This window comes from Aquarana catesbeiana, linkage group LG07, assembly GCF_042186555.1.
Source record: "Aquarana catesbeiana isolate 2022-GZ linkage group LG07, ASM4218655v1, whole genome shotgun sequence".
Classification (NCBI taxonomy): Eukaryota; Metazoa; Chordata; class Amphibia; order Anura; family Ranidae; genus Aquarana; species Aquarana catesbeiana.
The window spans coordinates 2,936,887-2,957,259 of NC_133330.1; the positions used below are offsets into that span (position 1 = coordinate 2,936,887).

A 20,373-nucleotide genomic window follows, 5' to 3' on the forward strand; every position below is an offset into this window, starting at 1 on the left:
AATGAAAATAGGTTTTCGTGAGCTTTTCAGGGGCTTTTCTTAGCGTGAAAGCGCCTGAAAATCGCCTCCGTGTGAAAGGGGTCTTAGAGTGATCAGCAGATTCTACAGCTAAAGTGTGCAGCACCCAGTGGCCAGCAGGAAGGGGCATACACATCTAAAGGGATGCCGGAGTGTGTTCTTTCACATACTTGCTTTTTCGGGGGCAGGATACTGTGACATTTACAGCAGCCTGCTGGCCCCTCCCAGCAAACTTGGAGCAAACAGCAGCAGGCAGACCCCAGTGATGTCATTACTGGGTATCAAAATGATTTGATTGAAAAATTGTAATTGGATGTAGATTGAGGGGGGAGGGGGGACAAAGGGCGGAATTATTACACTTTAATCGAAGGAAGTGAAGCCACACGATGTGAAAAACAGGATTTATTTCTTTTTTATTTGATATAGAAAACAGCGTGTTGTACAGAAGGAAGTGAATCTAGCGACTATCTCAGATTGGGGGGGCGATCGCTAAGCTCTATGGTGTGCGCGCACGCGCGTTCTCAGCATCTGCAGAAAAAGTCTGAGGTTGTGCTTTGATCAGGTGACATGCGCTGGAAGTCATGTGATGTGCGTCCTCAGCGGAGGAGGGGACATGCGGAGAAGAGCGAGATGCTTGTGAAGACTTCCTGAGGTCTCTATGCGTCTTGTAATGTGTTACTTTAAAAAAAAAAAAAGTCTGAATATGGCGGGATGTAAAAAATAAAAGCATTCGCTCATCCTCGCTTTACTGCAGACGTGGCGATAAGACGGAAATCTGGGGAATTCGGACTCAGAATGTGACGAAGAATCGCAGAGGCGGGGTTTATCTTCAGGGAAATGTCACAATGATCCGCGGATCCAGAAATATCGTCAGCTGAAGTCACGTGCAGTTCATGGTTAGGGATGAGCCGGTTCTGAACCCAGCTGTTGGGGCGTTCGGATGAATGTCTGAACTTTTGCCCATCTGGCGCCCTGTTTGGCGTTCGGCCATTTTCTATATATGACAGCTTCCAACTGTCACTCATTCCTAAGGAAGCAGCGGGTGCCGGCATCCGCTGCGTCCCTAGCAACCACGGGTGTAAGCAAATGGCGGGGATAGCAGTGACATCACTGCTCACATATGTCCGCTGGCTATGATGTCACCACTATCACCACCCTTCCCTTATCTCTAGGTTACATTGTTTTTTGGGGTTTTTTGGTGAATGAGTAGGGGTACCCCTTACTCATTCATCTGGGGGGAGGGGCAGTATCTGGGGCCCCCCTTAGTATTACAGATTCTGATAAGCCCCCTGGTAAGGTCCCCCCCATGTTGCATTCACATGGCTTGTCCCCACCCCTTTCCTGACCAGCCAGGCTCCATGCTCACATTAAGGGTCTAGTATGGATTTTTTAGGGGGACCACACATATTTCTTGTGGAGATCCCCCTTCTTTTTTGGGGGGGGGACAGTATCTGGGGATGATCAACTTAGTGTTAAAGGGGGCTTCCAGATTCTGATAAACTCCCTGCCTGCAGAGCCCCACATACTTGGCCAGGGTTGTGGGGAAGAGGCCCTTGTCCCCTTGTCCTCATCAACATGGGAGCAAAGTGCTTTATCAGGGGGATCCCCCCCCCCATGTTGCTCCCCCCATTTCCTGACCAGTCGGGCTGCATGCTTGGATTAAGGGTCTAGCACGGGTTTTTAGGGGGATGTATTTAGTGCATTTATTTTGTGTATTTTTGCAGAAACACATAACAGTCCATTTAACATGGTTTCCTATGGATCTAGTTTTTTGGAAAGGGTCAGGGACTTTTTTCACCGCATGCGTTTGGCATTTTTCTTTCTTGGGGGGGCTCATAGGAAAGTATGACAATTCTGTTCATGGAGTGCGACTTTGATACAACTTTCCACTCTCTGGCACTCACATAACATCAAAGTTGCAACAAAGTAGCGCAGGAACCTTTATGTGTCTAGTTGCATGTTATGGTTAGGGTTAAATGATAGGATTAGGGTTAAGAGTTAGCTGTAATTGGGGGGTTAGAACACTAACGTCTAACAATTACCCCTAACTCTAACCTTAACCCTTGACCCTAACCCATAACCCTAACATTTAACCCTAACCCTTAACTGTTAGGGTTAAGGGCTAGGATAAATGTTAGGGTTAAGGGCTAGGGTTGGGGTTAAATGTTAGGGTTCTAACCCTAACAATTACCCCTATCCCTAACAATCCCTAACAATTACTGCCAACCTTTAACCCTAACATTTAACCCTAACCCTTAACTGTTAGGGTTAAGGGCTAGGGTAAATGTTAGGGTTAAGGGCTAGGGTTGGGGTTAAATGTTAGGGTTAAGGGTTGGAAGTAATTGTTAGGGATAGGGGTAATTGTTAGGGTTAGAATACTAACCCTAACAATTACCCCTAACCCTTAACCCTAACATTTGACTCTAACCCTAACCCTTAACCCTAACATTTGACTCTAACCCTAACCCTTAACCCTAACACTCAACCCTAACATAACTCTAACCCTAACATTTAACCGTAATCCTTAACTGTTAGGGTTAAGGGCTAGGGTAAATGTTAGGGTTAAGGGTTAGGGTTAGATGCTAAATATTAAGGTTAAATGTTAGGGTTAAGGGTTAGCAGTAATTGTTAGGGATAGGGGTAATTGTTAGGGTTAGAACACTAACCCTAACAATTACCCCTAACCCTTAACCCCAACATTTAACCTTAACCCTAACATTTAACTCTAACCCTAACATTTAACCCTAAGCCTTAACCCTAACCCTTAACTGTTAGGGTTAAGGGCTAGGGTAAATGTTAGGGTTAGGGGCTAGGGTTAGATTTTAGGGTTGGGGTTAAGGGCTAGAGTTAAATGTTAGGGTTGAGGGTTAGGGTTAGCAGTAATTGTTAGGGATAGGGGTAATTGTTAGAACACTAACCCTAACAATTACCCCCAATTAACATTTAACCCTAACCCTTAACCCTAATATTTAACCCTAACATGCGACTTTGGACACATAAAGGTCCCTGCAGTACTTTGATGTGACTTTGATGCTCTTTAAATACCAGAGAGTGTAAAGTCACATCAAAGTCTCAGTTGCACTACATGAACAGAACTGCCATACCTTCTTATTAAGCAAAAGAAAAAAAAGAAAACGCATAAAAAACTTGTGTTTAAAAACACAAAATTCACGGTAAAACGCATCGACCATAACCTGCATAGATGTGAGCCTAGCCAATGCAGAACCTGTGAGGGGATCCTTCTTCATTCTCATAAAACAGCAGCCAATCATTTTGCTTAGAACCAGCTTTCAAAAGAACTGCCAGCAGCACCCAGGAATGTTCCGGATGCTTTTTGTAGGACGTCAATCGTTCAATTTATTTGATGTTATTAAAAAAAGAGGAGAAGGACAACATGGGGGCGCAGCCATGGCGCCAAATCCTAGAGAACTAAAAAGATATGGCGGCAATTTGTATAAAATGCTGCCAAGCAGCGGATAGGAAGCCGTTTTCATGGTCTCAGTGGATTCACTAGGAGCCAGATAATAGGGCCCCCCCCACTATAAACCACCATTTCTGGGGCGACTGTCTCAGTGATGTCACCATTTCCAGCAAACACCAAAACAGCCTCCTGGGGTATTGGAAGGGTGCACTGGACCCTCTGGAGAGCAGATCCCGCAGAGGGTGTATTGCTCTAGAAGCTCTAGAAGGAAGCTTTATCTTCTACTACAAAAGGGGACCACTTATCCGTTCCCCATAAGTCCAAAAATTCCAGAGAAGAGGTTGATACAACGATACAGTCAGTTCACTTGTTTGGCAGAGGAGGACTCACCGCGCTGGGCTTGGCTCTTCGCTCTCCGGGCGTAAACCTCCGAAACTCTTCCCATGCCAATTCAACAAGTGTTACCGGGAGGGGGGAGGGGGGGACTGCCTTGTCCATAAAGTCAGCCCTTTTCAAAGGTTTGGGAGAAAAAAGAAAAGGGGGTGGAGTTAAAAGCCCAAAAATATATATATTTAAAAAAAATAACCCAAGGAATCAGGAGGAATAAAATCAACCCAAATAAATTTGCGATACGCTATACTAAAACAACCAATAGAATCTAGTCCAAGATATACCACTCTGCTGTCAAACCAGCAAAGCCAAAAAAAAAAAAATAATAATTCCTTTTCCTGCACGGCCCGGCCAAAGTCTCCAAAGCTGCCAAAGATTCTTCCAATTGCTACAGTTCATGTCGGCTGGCCGGCTCCCATTTGGCGATGGTTTCCCATCTCTTCTGAAGGCATCTAAAGCCATCAAGTGTAGTTTTTGAAAGTTAGCCGCAGATAACTTCTCGCGCTCAGCCACTTGAAGGCTCCAATAAAAACAAGTAAAACTATGGCTTCTGAATTTCTGGTGTTCATGGTGGACAATGTTCTGAGTTGTTCCCCAAAATCTTCTGCTGTAAAGCTGTAGAGTTGTATGCCAGAGAAGAGCCCATAAACAAAACTTTGCATGGATTGCAGCCATGAATATTAGTCTCAGAGGCTACCAGTCAGGTGCCTTTGCTTTCAGAATTCTGTCCTTTCCAAGATTTCCCCATCTTTATGGGCAAGTTGAAAGATTCCAATGTCCATTTTAGACATCCTGGGTCTACCTGTGTTCCCGATTGGTCTTTCAAGAGAGAGAAATCACTTTTACAAGTTAAGGTTGGGTTCACTCTTGCTGCGGCCGCAGGTCACAGCAGGGGGTCCCGGGGCGTCAGGTGTGAATCAGATCTGAATTTTTGCCTGAATTCGCACCTGAAACAGAGCCAAAGACGCACAGGACCCTTTTCCAGTACGCTCTGCGTCCGCCCCGGAGCTGTGTGAACCGGCTCTATTGAGAGCTGGTCACAGTATCTTGTCATGTGAAATGGATGAGGGGAAACCTAGATCCAATTCACAACAGTGTAAAGCCAGCCTTACAAGTGTTTTACAAGTGTCTAGAACAGGGGTCTCCAAACTGCGGCCTGTGGGCCGTATGTAGCCCTTTGCTTGCTTTAACCGGCCCCTGGGGCACTATGCCTTCCTCCTGACACCAAAGACGGAGCACTATTCCTCCCACTGACACCAACAATGGGGCACTATTCCTCCCACTGACACCAACAATGGGGCACTATTCCTCCCACTGACACCAACAATGGGACACTATTCCCCCCACTGACACCAATGATGGGGCACTATTCCTCCCACTGACACCAACAATGGGACAATATTCCCCCCACTGACACCAATGATGGGGCACTATTCCTCCCACTGACACCAACAATGGGGCACTATTCCTCCCACTGACACCAACAATGGGGCACTATTCCTCCCACTGACACCAACAATGGGGCACTATTATACTGCGGCCAGTGGGCCGTATGTAGCCCTTTGCTTGCTTTAACCAGCCCCTGGGGCACTATGCCTTCCTCCTGACACCAAAGACGGAGCACTTTTCCTCCCACTGGCACCAAAGACGGAGCACTATTCCTCCCACTGACACCAATAATAGGGAACTCATTCTCCCACTGACACCAACAATGGGGCACTATTACCCCCACTGACACCAATGATGGGGCACTGTTCTTCCTACTGACACCAATGATGGGGCACCATTCCTCCCACAGACACCAATGATGAGGCCATATGTGGTCCTTTGCTTGCTTTAACCGGCTCCTGGGGCGCTATGCCTTCCTCCTGACACCAAAAACGGAGCACTATTCCTCCCACTGACACCAAGGGGGCACTTCCCCCCCACTGACACCAATTATGGGGCACTGTTCTTCCTACTGACAACAATGATGGGACACTATTCCTCCCACTGACACCAATGATGGGACACTATTCCTCCCACTGACACCAATGATGGGACACTATTACTCCCTCTGACACCAATGATGGGGCACTTTTCCTCCCACTGACACCAAAGGCAGAGCACTTTTCCTCCCACTGACCCCAATAATGGGGAACTCATTCTCCCACTGACACCAATGATGGAACACTATTCCTCCCACTGACACCAATGATGGGACACTATTCCTCCCACTGATACCAATGATGGGACACTATTCCTCCCACTGATACCAATGATGGGACACTATTCCTCCCACTGACACCAATGATGGAACACTATTCCTCCCACTGACACCAATGATGTGACACTATTCCTCCCACTGACACCAATGTTGGGACACTATTCCTCCCACTGACACCAATGATGGGGCACTATTCCTCCCACTGACACCAATGATGGGACACTATTCCTCCCACTGACACCAATGATGGGACACTATTCCTCCCACTGACACCAATGATGGGACACTATTCCTCCCACTGACACCAATGATGGGACACTATTCCTCCCACTGACACCTAGGATGTCATTTTTTTACTACCGCTGATCACCAAGTCTACTGCATGTTCTACTCCCACTGGCCACAGTCCCCCCCCCCCCCCCCAAGTTTGAAGGGCAGTAAACTAGCCCTTTGTTTTGAATGTTTGGAGACCCCTGGTCTAGAAGATTGATGGGGGAAACAAAAGGTATAGAGGACATTGTCTAAAATAAACAGGCCCAACTCAACTCAACCCTACAAAAGTCCTCAGCTCGGCCCCAACCATTTTTATGGAAGATGGCCGCTCGTAAGAATTGTGATTTCTCATAAATCATGCATTTTAGGAATTTTTATCTTCCCTGAAGCCAATAAATAGGTAGCAGAACCTCTTTAAACAAGAACTCGAAGTTCACAAGGTACCTGATGAGGGTGAGGAGGACATTATCATATGCTTTGCATTAACCCCCTGCTCCTCCACCTCCAGTGTAGATCTTCAACTGCATAGTTTGGGTACCACAATAAATTCCATCCTATGTACACTATATGGCATCCAACTGGTTGTTGGGGGAAATCCCCACAGATATCTCTAAGACGGAACATCATGGAGCCCGTGGAAGTGTTAGAAGACCCCAAGCGTACAGCTAAAGTTCTCTGGATTTGGGGCCTGGGGGTAAATGTAAAGCATATCATACCACTTATTGTACCTCCCCCAGATCCAAGCATCTTGAGATCCCGGAGTTCTTCTTTGGAAGGAAAGGCCTCTCTTGTACCGTATAACTGTTCAGAATTGTAGAGTCAAAGCTTAGCATTGACTCTGTGATTTTCAATCTCTCTAATGAACATTGGATATTTGCAGCGTTATTCAAACTCTCCATCTCAAGGGTTCAATTAAGAAAGTTAATGATGAGATGGCACTTTGAAAAGTAGCAGACGTGGCCCGCGGCATGGACTTAGTGGGAGGATTAAATTGATGTTCAATAATAATCTAATTGACAAGCATCTTCAAGCTGAAACATGAGGAGCCTTCATTTCTTCAGTCTGGCATGGGGAACGTCAATACAGAGCATTTGGCAGCCATTCATTCCATTTTGGCCAGGCTCATTTTATACCAACAAAAAAAAAAAAAATAAGAAAATAAGTCAAAAGACAAAGGAATAATCTAGAGAAGAACACAGGCGAAGGTAAAGAAAGAAGGGGGAAGGGAGTGTTGTAGGTGTTTCCAACAGTCTTTGTGCTCATTGAGATGTTCGTATTGCATGAGTTACCACATGTAGTAACTTCGAGTCGTGTCCACCTGGGAGGTTTTGCCCTCTACTGTCCCTTCTTTGTCCTTCTCGCTGTCACCCTCCCACAGGCTGATAAGAGGTGGATACAGCTCATTTAGCGGAATTGATGACGTCTTCTGCATGTATTTCTTCAGGGAATGGCGGTAGTTTTTCCTCTGGAATCTTTTGGCTGCATAAACAGAAACAGAAGCAAAGCTGATAAGGGCGAAGATGGAACCCATAACAGCAGCCAGAGCTGCGCTGGTCTCCTGGTCTGTGACCGCCAACGAGTAGGAAGTACCCTTGGTAGTGACATTGATGCAGGCCCTCTGAGCTTGTTGATGTAGGCCAGACACTGTGAGGCACACCTCGTACTCTGTGGCAGGCTGGAGATGGGTCAGGTTGTACTCGTGAACATCGGCTGGGACCCGGGCTGTGTATGTAATGTGTGGGTTGTCGATCTTCATAGTGGCTGAAGACCATTTCAAATTAGAAGCCAAAACACTGGAGCTAACCTTCCAGGACACCAGGACAGAGCTGGCCTCTGTCTGCTGGACATACAGTCTGAGGGCCTGTGACCCATCTAGAAGCGTCCCATTGATACGCAGTGTGGCAACCCTGGTGTCTGCGCCTTCGGAATTTTGGGCCACACATGTGTAACGACCAGAATCCTCCACTTGCACATTTGTGATCTGAAGTGTACCTTCGTCACTCAGATGGAGTTTATCAGATAGGGTCTCTGTTGTGACTTTGTGTCCCAATGGAGTAACCCAGTAGATTTCCGGTTCAGGTTCCGCCATAGCTCTGCAGTCCAAAGTGACAGTCATCCCCAAGTCCAAGTTGAGGTGGCTTGGGAATGTATCTTGGGCTATCATGGGCAGGCACTGCTCTCCAGCGGGGTCTTGAGCCAGGGCTTCCTTGACAGGTTGGCCTCGATACTCTGGGGGCAGCGCACAAAACATGGACAGCGGCTCCATAAAACGAATGGTGGTTTGGTTGGAACCCATCCAGTGGAGGACGCAGTCACAGCGCAGAGGATTGCTGTGAATGCTGATTTCACGAAGGTTCGGGAGGGACTCTACCGTTCCTTTGTAGACAGAGTTCAGTGCATTATTGTTTAGCATCAAGCTTTCAAGGGTAGGCACATTACGAAAGGCCGAACGGTGGATGTAGGATAGTTTTGGATTGTTTGTTGCTTCGAGCTTTGTCAGCTCAGGCAGATTGTCTAGAGCATAGCGGTCAAGAGAAACTAGCTCCGCCATATTGTTGATTCCCAGCTCCTTCAAGCGTAACATGTTTTTGAAGTCTCCTTCTTGCACCTTTCGGATTGGATTTTTATTTAGATCTAAAAACTTTAGATTAGGCAATTTCTGCAGAGCCCCCTGGGGCACTTTGCTTAGTTTATTGTCATAGAAAGACAAGCTTTCCAGGTTATCCAGTCCTAGCAATGCGTTCCCTGGGATGTCGCTTAGATACATCCCTGCCAGGACCAAACTTCGCAGATTGATGAGAGGTTTGAAGTTTAAATCCAAAATCCCAATCACAGGGTTCTCCCCAATCATAAGTATCTCCAAGTTGGGGGTGAATTCGAACCAACGACTGTCGATAATCCGTAGCTTGTTAGAATTTAGGTGCAGACGGAGAAGATTGCGCAGACCTGAGAAGGCACTCGGTGAGATGGAGCTCAGTTGGTTGTGGTTGATGTAGAGCTCCTCCAGGTTGGTCAGATCTTGCAAACAATAGTCAGTCATCTCAAAAATTTGATTCTCCTCCAAGTGCAGAGTTGTGAGCTGACTAAGGTTGGACAAACCCACATCCTGGATCGAGGTGATGTTATTCTGAGAAAGGTCAAGTTCTGTCAGGTTAACCAGCTGTTGCAATTCTCCGTTAGTCCGTTCAATGTTGTTGCTTTGCAGCAGAAGCACCTGGGTGTCCATAGAAAGGTTCACTGGAATCCTAGTCAAGCGCAAGTCATTGCAGTCCACAGTTTTGGCCTCACGGTAGGTGGACTGTGGCGTGAACCATGGGCGGTTACCGCAGACGCAGAGCTGTGGGCATTCGATCACTGGAGATGAAGATTCTGCTAACGGGCTGATCAGGAGTCCAAGAACAATCTGACAGACAGCCAGTGCCAGAACACCTCTCTGATCCATGTTCACCACGCGCCAAGACCCAATCTGCAGAACTCAGGGCAAATGGTTTCAGAATGGCTTTTCCTTTAGGTTGTAGATTCCTGCCCAAGATAGAAGAGCACCTGGATAAGAAAAAGAGCAAACGATTAATTGTAAATGAAAAAACAAACCCACGTAGAAGCAAACATTCATAATATTCATTGGTACATGTAGAAGAAGCCAGATCTGTGAAGAAAGTAGCATATCTAACACGTATGTAACTGCTGTACATCCTATTGTATGTAACTTCTCTACATCCTCTTGTATGTAACTTCTCTACATCCTATTGTATGTAACTTCTCTACATCCTCTTGTATGTAACTTCTCTACATCCTCTTGTATGTAACTTCTGTACATCCTATTGTATGTAACTTCTGTACATCCTATTGTATGTAACTTCTCTACATCCTATTGTATGTAACTTCTCTACATCCTATTGTATGTAACTTCTCTACATCCTCTTGTATGTAACTTCTCTACATCCTCTTGTATGTAACTTCTCTTCATCCTATTGTATGTAACTTCTGTACATCCTATTGTATGTAACTTCTCTACATCCTATTGTATGTAACTTCTCTACATTCTATTGTATGTAACTTCTCTACATCCTCTTGTATGTAACTTCTCTACATCCTCTTGTATGTAACTTCTCTACATCCTCTTGTATGTAACTTCTCTACATTCTATTGACTGTAACTTCTCTACATCCTATTGTATGTAACTTCTCTACATCCTCTTGTATGTAACTTCTGTACATCCTATTGTATGTAACTTCTCTACATCCTCTTGTATGTAACTTCTCTATATCCTATTGTATGTAACTTCTCTACATTCTATTGTATGTAACTTCTCTACATCCTATTGTATGTATCTTTTCTACATCCTCTTGTATGTAACTTCTCTATATCCTCTTGTATGTAACTTCTCTACATCCTCTTGTATGTAACTTCTGTACATCCTATTGTATGTAACTTCTGTACATCCTATTGTATGTAACTTCTCTACATCCTATTGTATGTAACTTCTCTACATCCTATTGTATGTAACTTCTCTACATCCTCTTGTATGTAACTTCTCTACATCCTCTTGTATGTAACTTCTCTTCATCCTATTGTATGTAACTTCTGTACATCCTATTGTATGTAACTTCTCTACATCCTATTGTATGTAACTTCTCTACATTCTATTGTATGTAACTTCTCTACATCCTCTTGTATGTAACTTCTCTACATGCTATTGTATGTAACTTCTCTACATCCTATTGTATGTAACTTCTCTACATCCTCTTGTATGTAACTTCTCTACATTCTATTGACTGTAACTTCTCTACATCCTATTGTATGTAACTTCTCTACATCCTATTGTATGTAACTTCTCTACATTCTATTGACTGTAACTTATCTACATCCTATTGTATGTAACTTATCTACATCCTATTGTATGTAACTTCTGTACATCCTATTGTATGTAACTTCTCTACATCCTATTGTATGTAACTTCTCTACATCCTATTGTATGTAACTTCTCTACATTCTATTGTATGTAACTTCTCTACATCCTCTTGTATGTAACTTCTCTACATCCTCTTGTATGTAACTTCTCTACATTCTATTGACTGTAACTTCTCTACATCCTATTGTATGTAACTTCTCTACATCCTCTTGTATGTAACTTCTGTACATCCTATTGTATGTAACTTCTCTACATCCTCTTGTATGTAACTTCTCTATATCCTATTGTATGTAACTTCTCTACATTCTATTGTATGTAACTTCTCTACATCCTATTGTATGTATCTTTTCTACATCCTCTTGTATGTAACTTCTCTATATCCTCTTGTATGTAACTTCTCTACATCCTCTTGTATGTAACTTCTGTACATCCTATTGTATGTAACTTCTGTACATCCTATTGTATGTAACTTCTCTACATCCTATTGTATGTAACTTCTCTACATCCTATTGTATGTAACTTCTCTACATCCTCTTGTATGTAACTTCTCTACATCCTCTTGTATGTAACTTCTCTTCATCCTATTGTATGTAACTTCTGTACATCCTATTGTATGTAACTTCTCTACATCCTATTGTATGTAACTTCTCTACATTCTATTGTATGTAACTTCTCTACATCCTCTTGTATGTAACTTCTCTACATCCTATTGTATGTAACTTCTCTACATCCTATTGTATGTAACTTCTCTACATCCTCTTGTATGTAACTTCTCTACATTCTATTGACTGTAACTTCTCTACATCCTATTGTATGTAACTTCTCTACATCCTATTGTATGTAACTTCTCTACATTCTATTGACTGTAACTTATCTACATCCTATTGTATGTAACTTATCTACATCCTATTGTATGTAACTTCTGTACATCCTATTGTATGTAACTTCTCTACATCCTCTTGTATGTAACTTCTCTACATCCTATTGTATGTAACTTCTCTACATTCTATTGTATGTAACTTCTCTACATTCTATTGACTGTAACTTCTGTACATCCTATTGTATGTAACTTCTCTACATCCTCTTGTATGTAACTTCTCTACATCCTATTGACTGTAACTTCTCTACATCCTATTGTATGTAACTTATCTACATCCTATTGTATGTAACTTCTGTACATCCTCTTGTATGTAACTTCTCTACATCCTCTTGTATGTAACTTCTCTACATCCTCTTGTATGTAACTTCTCTACATCCTCTTGTATGTAACTTCTCTACATTCTATTGACTGTAACTTCTCTACATCCTATTGTATGTAACTTCTCTACATCCTCTTGTATGTAACTTCTGTACATCCTATTGTATGTAACTTCTCTACATCCTCTTGTATGTAACTTCTCTATATCCTATTGTATGTAACTTCTCTACATCCTCTTGTATGTAACTTCTGTACATCCTATTGTATGTAACTTCTCTACATCCTCTTGTATGTAACTTCTGTACATCCTATTGTATGTAACTTCTCTACATCCTCTTGTATGTAACTTCTGTACATCCTATTGTATGTAACTTCTCTACATCCTCTTGTATGTAACTTCTGTACATCCTATTGTATGTAACTTCTCTACATCCTCTTGTATGTAACTTCTCTACATTCTATTGTATGTAACTTCTCTACATCCTATTGTATGTATCTTTTCTACATCCTCTTGTATGTAACTTCTCTATATCCTATTGTATGTAACTTCTCTACATCCTCTTGTATATAATTGCTCTACATCCTCTTGTATATAATTGCTCTACATCCTCTTGCTCCATCTCAGCTACCTGTGCGGGTTATGAGAAAACAGCTGACACTTTCATTCGGTGGGATTGTAAGACTGGAAATTGGCCAGAATGACCTTCATTTATAGTGATGCCTTCTGGTAATCTCATAAAACTTTTACATATTTATCGGGGAATGTTTTTATAAAACCTCTTACTTAGGAAAATGGTGTCGTTCCAAACTAGCGGCTCTTTTTATGTCTCCTAATGCTCAGTAACCTCCAGGTTTCATTGCTTGTCATAAAAAAGAAAATAGCAGGAAGAAAACGAGAGTACGGGAAGGGAGAGGAGAGAGAGGAGAGAGGGAAGGAGAGAGAGGGAGAGAGAATGAGGGAGAGAGAAAGAAAGAGAGAAGAGAGGGAAGGAGAAGGAGAGGAGGGAGAAGGAGAGGAGAGAAAGGGAGAGGAGAGAGGAGAGAGAAGGAGAGGAGGGAGAAGGAGAGGAGGAAAAGGGAGAGGTGGGGGAAGGAGAGGAGGGAAAGGGAGAGGAGGGAAGGGGAAGAGGGAGAATGAGAGGAGGTAGAAGGAGAGGAGGGAAAGGGAGAGGAGGGAAGGAGATGAGGGAAAGGGAGAGGTGGGAAAGGGAGAGGAGGGAAGGAGAGGAGGGAATAGGAGAGGAGGGAAAGGGAGAGGTGGGAAAGGGAGAGGAGGGAATAGGAGAGGAGGGAAAGGGAGAGGAGGGAAAGGGAAGAGGGAGAATGAGAGGAGGTAGAAGCAGAGGAGGGAAATGAAGAGGAGGGAAGGAGAGGAGGGATAGGGAGAGGGGGAAAAGGGAGAGGTGGGGGAAGGAGAGGAGGGAAAGGGAGAGGTGGGAAAGGGAGAGGTGGGAGAAGGAGAGGAGGAAAAAGGAGAGGTGAGGGAAGGAGAAGAGGGAAAGGGACAGCAGGGAAGGAGAAGAGGGAAAGGGAGAGGAGGTCAAAAGACAGGAGGAAAAGGGAGAGGTGGGAGAAGGAGAGGAGAGCAAGGGAGGGAAAGTTAGAAGCGGAAAGAGAGAGAGAGGAGGGAGAAGGAGAGGAGGGAAAGGGAGGGAAAGGAAAGGGGAGGAGGAAAAAGGAGAGAATGGAAAGGGAGGGGATGGAAAGAGAGGTGATGGAAAGAGAGTGGATGGAAAGGGAGAGGAGGGAAAGGGAGAGGAGGGAGAATAAGCAGAGAGAACAGAGGAGGGAAAGCAAGAGGGTGGAAGAGAGGAAAGAGAAGGAGAGGAGGAAATGGGAGGGAAAGTGAGAGAAGGGATTGGAGGGAGAAAAAGAGGAGGGAAGAGAGGAGGGAGAAGAGAGGAGGGAGAAGGAGAGGATGGAGAAGGAGGGGAGGGAAAGGGAGAGGAGGGAGAAGGAGAGGAGCAAAGGAGAGAGGAGGGATAATGGAAAGGGAGAGTAGGGAGAAGGAGAAAAGGGAAAGGGAGAGTAGGGAGAAGGAAGGGAGGGTGAAGGAGAGGAGAGAGAAGGAGAGGAGGGAAGGGGAGAGGAGGGAGAAGGGAAAGGGAGAGAAGGGAGAAGGAGGGGAGGGAGAAGGAGGGGAGGGAGAAGGAGAGGAGAGAGAAGGAGAGGAGGGAGAAGGAGAGAGGAGGGAGAATGGAGAGTAGGGAGAAGGAGAGAAGGGAAAGAGAGAGTAGGGAGAAGAAAGGGAGGGTGAAGGAGAGGAGAGAGAAGGAGAGGAGGGAAGGGGAGAGGAGGGAGAAGGGAAAGGGAGAGGAGGGAGAAGGGAGAGGAGGGAGAAGGGAAAGGAAGAGTAGGGAGGAGAGAAGGGAGAGCAGAGAGGGAACATTGTGCTGAAATATACAAAATTCCCATATTCTTCTCCCCGGCTTTCCCTGAATGCAGGCTCTTCAGCTATCTTGATTATCTGGAATAGGATGGTATAACTCCTGCACATGCTCACAGGGGATAATTCATCCCGGCAGATGCCGGAATTGCACCCCGAGCAGCACATACACAGCTTAGTATTCAGTCTAAAGAAGACTGTGAGGGGGAAGATGTGAAATCTTTATTGCAAAAGAGACACAGAATGTTTACCTTCCTGCTCGCAGTTTTTTTGATTGAAGGCCACATATCTGTTTAATCTAGTCCTAAGGAAATATAAATGAGGGTGAAGTTTAGGTTTGGGGGGTTTAGGGTGAGGAGGACCTTCCAGCAAGATCTTGTCATCTCAGGATCACTGAAAGCTACCAGTGCTACAATTCCTGCACCTGAAGAGAACATACAACCTCCTCTTCATAGTATACACTATATGAGTGGCATTCGGTTTGTGTAGAAGAACAATGACTGGTTTTCTGTCTACATTCACTACAGTGATGGCTATATATGACATTTCTGGTGACAATAGTGGACCATGTCTGCATATTGAAACAGCCACCTTTATTCTCCATTGGAAGCCCATGTGACTGGGTGACAACACAGGAGCCTAATCAGGAGACAGTGACAGAGCGTTGTCACCCTTTAACATCAAATGCCTTCACAGGAGGATCACAAGCAATTATTTTAACTAAAATAAACACATTCACAAATATTGAAAACGACTTATGAAATTACATTAGCATGTTAAAGCGTATATATGAGGTTTTAAGGCCCATTTACATCATGCGGGGAGCTTTGTTGCATTAAAAATTCTGTGTGATTTTATGGTGCTTTGGCAGGCTGATATTTTTAATGGGATGTCATAAAGCAAAACGCGTAATGCGTGACATAACACACGGTAATGCACCAAAATTTAAATGGCCCCCCCAGTGATTGGGGTTACTTCTACTTTAATTGTCAGGAAGCTGACGGAGGAGAATTCTGCTACAAAATTCCTTTTTTTTTATAACCCTCTTTGCAGGAATGTGATAGAGAAAGAGATTCAATTGGATCTTATCAATCAGATCCTTCCCGATCCCGACCTGTCATAGGACACATACAACTGACACATGAGGGACTCCAGTGAATCACGCAGGACATTCACACAGTCTATTGATACACAAATATCCCGACAGTTGGGAGGGCAACCTCCTACAGGGGCCACAGAATGACAGATCGTTATATGAACTCCCATCCCCCAGGGGGGGCCTGCAGCCTGTCCCCACCCCCAGCATCCCCCACAGATTTAAAGGCTCCAACATGCTTAGGTGATTGACGTTGTATCGATCAATTTCCAACAACGCAGCTGAGTTCTGCCCGGGATCCTTTGTTTTTACAAAGTTACATTTACTCTTTTTATATACAAAGTTACATCTTTTATTATTTTCTCAGTCTAAGCAGTTCTGATGCACAAAGATTCATCTTGTCCTAAAAAAGTGACTGTACGGTTGGGTTCACGCCTAAAGGTTTCTCCGAATGGGTGCAAAAGCACGCGTTTTTGTGCACGTTGACAAAACGCGCAGAAAACACGTCATGCTTGTGCAGCAATTCATGGTTAATGGCGTCCCCGATGCAGCAAGCAGATGTGCATTGCCTTGTACGTTAAAACATGCGACAAATGTGCCGTTAAAAAACACATTAAGCTCAACGCCCAAAAAAGGTACTTGACCTATTGAAATGAATGGGCTGCCCCAGGGCCATCATCAGGGGGGGGGCCGTACACATGTATGGGGCCCAGGCCCCAACCAACCAGTTGTTGCTAGGTCCAAACCCCCCCCCCCAGAGCATCCTGCCCAAGTACCCAGTCAGCGTCCCTGCTGCCACAGCCGTGCCGCTCAGCAACAGCGCAGGCTGTGCAGCAATCAGAGCTGTCCCTGAATGTACGGCGGCTGACAGCATCCACCACCGCCGCCACCTGCTGTTCTCAGTGCTAGGATTTGGTTGCTAGGACCACCCATGTCCTAGCAACCAATCATATGCTTGCCCCTCCCCCAGGCCCCGGCATTCAAGGTAGGAGGAAGTTCCTCCTCTAAACCTATCTGGTCCCAGTGCCCAGCCTTCCAGCTTCCACCTATCCTGTAGCCGGATGCGGCAACGAGAAGAAACGGATCCTGATGTGAGCGATGGGGGTCTTCACAATACTCCCACCTCCCCTACTCCAACTATTCTCTTACACCTCTCCACTCTCCTCACCCCACTCTGCTTTTCCCTTTTAACTTTGGGGACTCTATGGAAAGGGAATGGGCTCTACGGACCATGATGTAAAGGGGTTTTGGGAATCCTAATGTAAGGTCACTTTAGGGACCCTGATGTAAGAGAACTCTGGGGACCCTGATGTAAGGAGGGTGATTTGGGGGATCCTAATGCAAGGAGGACCCTGATGTAAGGGGGCTCTGGGGACCCTGATTTAGGGAGGAGAGACTCTGGGGACCCTGATGTAAGGGGGGACTCTGGGGACCGTGATGTAAGGGGGCTCTGGGGACCCTGATATAAGAAGGAGAGACTCTGGGGACCCTGATGTAAGGGGGCTCTGGGGACCCTGATTTAAGGAGGAGAGACTCTGGGGACCCTGATGTAAGGGGGGACTCTGGGGACCGTGATGTAAGGGGGCTCTGGGGACCCTGATATAAGAAGGAGAGACTCTGGGGACCCTGATGTAAGGGGGCTCTGGGGACCCTGATTTAAGGAGGAGAGACTCTGGGGACCCTGATGTAAGGGGGGACTCTGGGGACCGTGATGTAAGGGGGCTCTGGGGACCCTGATATAAGAAGGAGAGACTCTGGGGACCCTGATGTAAGGGGGGACTCTGGGGACCCTGATATAAGGGGGCTCTGGGGACCCTTATTTAAGGAGGAGAGACTCTGGGGACCCTGATGTAAGGGGGCTCTGGGGACCCTTATGTAAGGTGGGACTCTGGGAACCCTGATGTAGGGGGGAACTTTGGGATCCTAATGTAAGGGGAGACCTTTGGGGGCCCTAATGAAAGTGGGGTTTCTGATGTAGGTGAGGAACTCTGGGGAGCCTGATTTAAGGAGAGGGGGACTCTTGGGACTCTGATGTAAGGAGACAGATGCCTCTGGGGACCCTAATGAAAGGGGTAAACTCTGATGTAAGGGGCCCATGCCCAGGGGGCCCAGGCCCAAAGCTGTGTAAGAGGCCCCCAAATTTTTAATGGGCTGCCCTATGTGTGTAGCGTAAATGCACAAAAAGCGTGTTTTACAAAACTCTAAGTGTAAACCTGGCCTTAGGCCTCATTCACACATCAGATATGTACACCCCCCATGCAAGGGCCGTGTTTGCCCACAAGGGAATACACAGGTGTTTTGCACATTACCCATGCAGATGGTTCTATTCGTGTGAATTGGGACACAGCAGCTGTTTCTGAATTGGACAGCCGTGTGGGTGTGGTTCTGTGGGGGTGCAGGTCCTTGTGGTACAGGGATGCACGGAACATTTGTGGATCCCCATATCGGCAATCACGGCCCTTAATGGACCTATTTAAATGAGGCCCTGGGGCTCAGTCCCCCCGACCCCCCCCAGAGATTATGGCAGTGTAATGAGCATTGTGAGGGGCAATGTGATGCGTCGTCACAACGTGTTGCACTGTTTACATTCTTTTTTTTTTTTTAAACTTTATTAAATATAACAAAGTGACAATTTATTCAGCTCTATGCACCGCCGCACATCATGCAGTACTAAGGTGCATTGAGATGCAGTGCAGTGCTTTCCGCTGCGTAAAAATACATACATGCAGCATTTTTTACTCAGCACACAACACCGCACACGTGAACGCGGCCTTTGTTTTCTCTATGCCCTTGTGTTGAACCTGCATTGATCTTTACAGATTAACCAGCTCAATGGACTCGGTGTCAGCGAGCAAAAAAAAAAAAAAAAAGTATTGCAGACAATGCACAGAGGCTCCGGCACAAATCCCGAGCGACTGCGAGGCCGAGAATAAACCGGCCAGCTTTGTACAAATATCAGAAGACCTGCGATTTGGGGAGCTGATTAATGCGACTTTCATGTCCGAGCATTATGACATAAAATTCACTGATAACAATTATCAGCCAGCTGCAGCCTCGCCGTGCGGTGTGACGGGCGAAAACGCAGAATTGCATGGATGCCGCATTTTATAAGCAATTCAGAGCTCCATACGGAGGAACAAAAAACGGCATTTTATTTTTTTTCTTATTTTTATTATTATGATATATTATATTATTATCCATTTAAATCCTCTCTTTAATATTGGGTAATGACAGAACAGATAATGATTCTAAAAGATAGAACCTAACAAGGCAGACAAAACCCAAATAACACCGGAACCCCCGATCCCTAACCTAAGCTGAAAACCAACATTTGCATACTTGCCAACAGTCCCGATTTTCCCGGGACAATCCCGATAATTGGACCCTCGTCCCGATCTGAGTTCCCCCCGATCAAAATCCCAGGATTTTGCTTTTGTCCCGGGATTTGGGGTAGATTTAGACATGCGTCTCCCTTTCCCCAGAAGACCGATCCGCGTTCGAATTGAGCTTCAGAGGCTACTGACAGGCGGTGAGGAAGCGATGCAACATCTCCTCGCTGCCTGTTTTAACCCCATTTTTGCACCCATTTGTTGCCCGCGGATCGTACACTTTCAGTAAACTTTGCCATCGCACCCATGGCATGTAAACACCCCTGTCTTCTGTCTACAGGACCGGGACAAGGGGTGGGCAGGAGGGGCGGCTGCCCTGGGCACTGTGGTATCATGTGAGGTGGGTGATTTGTGTTGGGAGGAGTAATGTGGGGGTTAGCGGGGCTTAGGAATTGTCCTAGGAGGGGGTGTGTGTTAGAAGTGGTGATTTGGAGGGATGTGTGTTGGGATGGGGAAGAGGATTTGTGCTTGGAGGGGGGGGGATTTGGGGAGATTTTGCTAGAAGAGGTGATATGGTGGGGGGGGGGATTTGTGCTAGTAGGAATGATTAGGAAACATTTGTGCTAGGAGGGGAAATTGGGGGGGGGGGGGATTGTGCTAGGAGGGGGGATGGGGGTGGGACTTGTGCTGAGAGGGAGGGGGATTCGGAAAAGGTGGAGAGGATGTGTACTTGGAGGAGACATTTGAGGTTTAGAGGATTTGTGCTAGGAGGAGTGTTTTTTTTTTTTATGGGGGGGGGGGTGTGTGCTGGGGGATTTGGGGAGAGCAAGGATTTGTGCTGTGAGGGCGGTGGGTAAATCATACTTGAGGTGTAAGCATACAGATTAGAACTCTTTTTCTCTTTTTTTTTTTTTGGGGGGGGGGGGGGGGTTCTGATGCATAACGCTCATACATCTTGGGGGTCTGCAGTTCGGTATGTTCGTCCTGGGCTCTACATGACCTTATCTTGGCACTGACTGCCTTTTGCCTTTTGCAGATTAAGGGGGGTAGTTGGCGATAACATGGCTCAACCACGCATTTTTGCCACCAAAAAAAAAAGAAATAAACTTAAAATGTGCAGCGCCAAAGGAAATGAAGTGCAAAA

At 45.6% G+C, this 20,373-nt stretch overlaps 1 protein-coding gene across 2 annotated transcripts in view; it reads right to left on the minus strand.

Moving 5' to 3' along the window:
* Positions 1-407: 407 nt before the first annotated feature.
* The window catches only part of LRRN1 (leucine rich repeat neuronal 1), a 62,184-nt gene continuing 42,218 nt past the window's right edge, over positions 408-20,373 (minus strand). For both annotated transcript variants that reach the window (XM_073591521.1, XM_073591522.1), the window contains one exon: positions 408-9,851. In XM_073591521.1, coding sequence (XP_073447622.1) covers positions 7,594-9,750 — 2,157 coding nt within the window. In that variant the 5' untranslated portion in view covers positions 9,751-9,851 and the 3' untranslated portion in view covers positions 408-7,593. The remainder of the gene's footprint in view (positions 9,852-20,373) is intronic.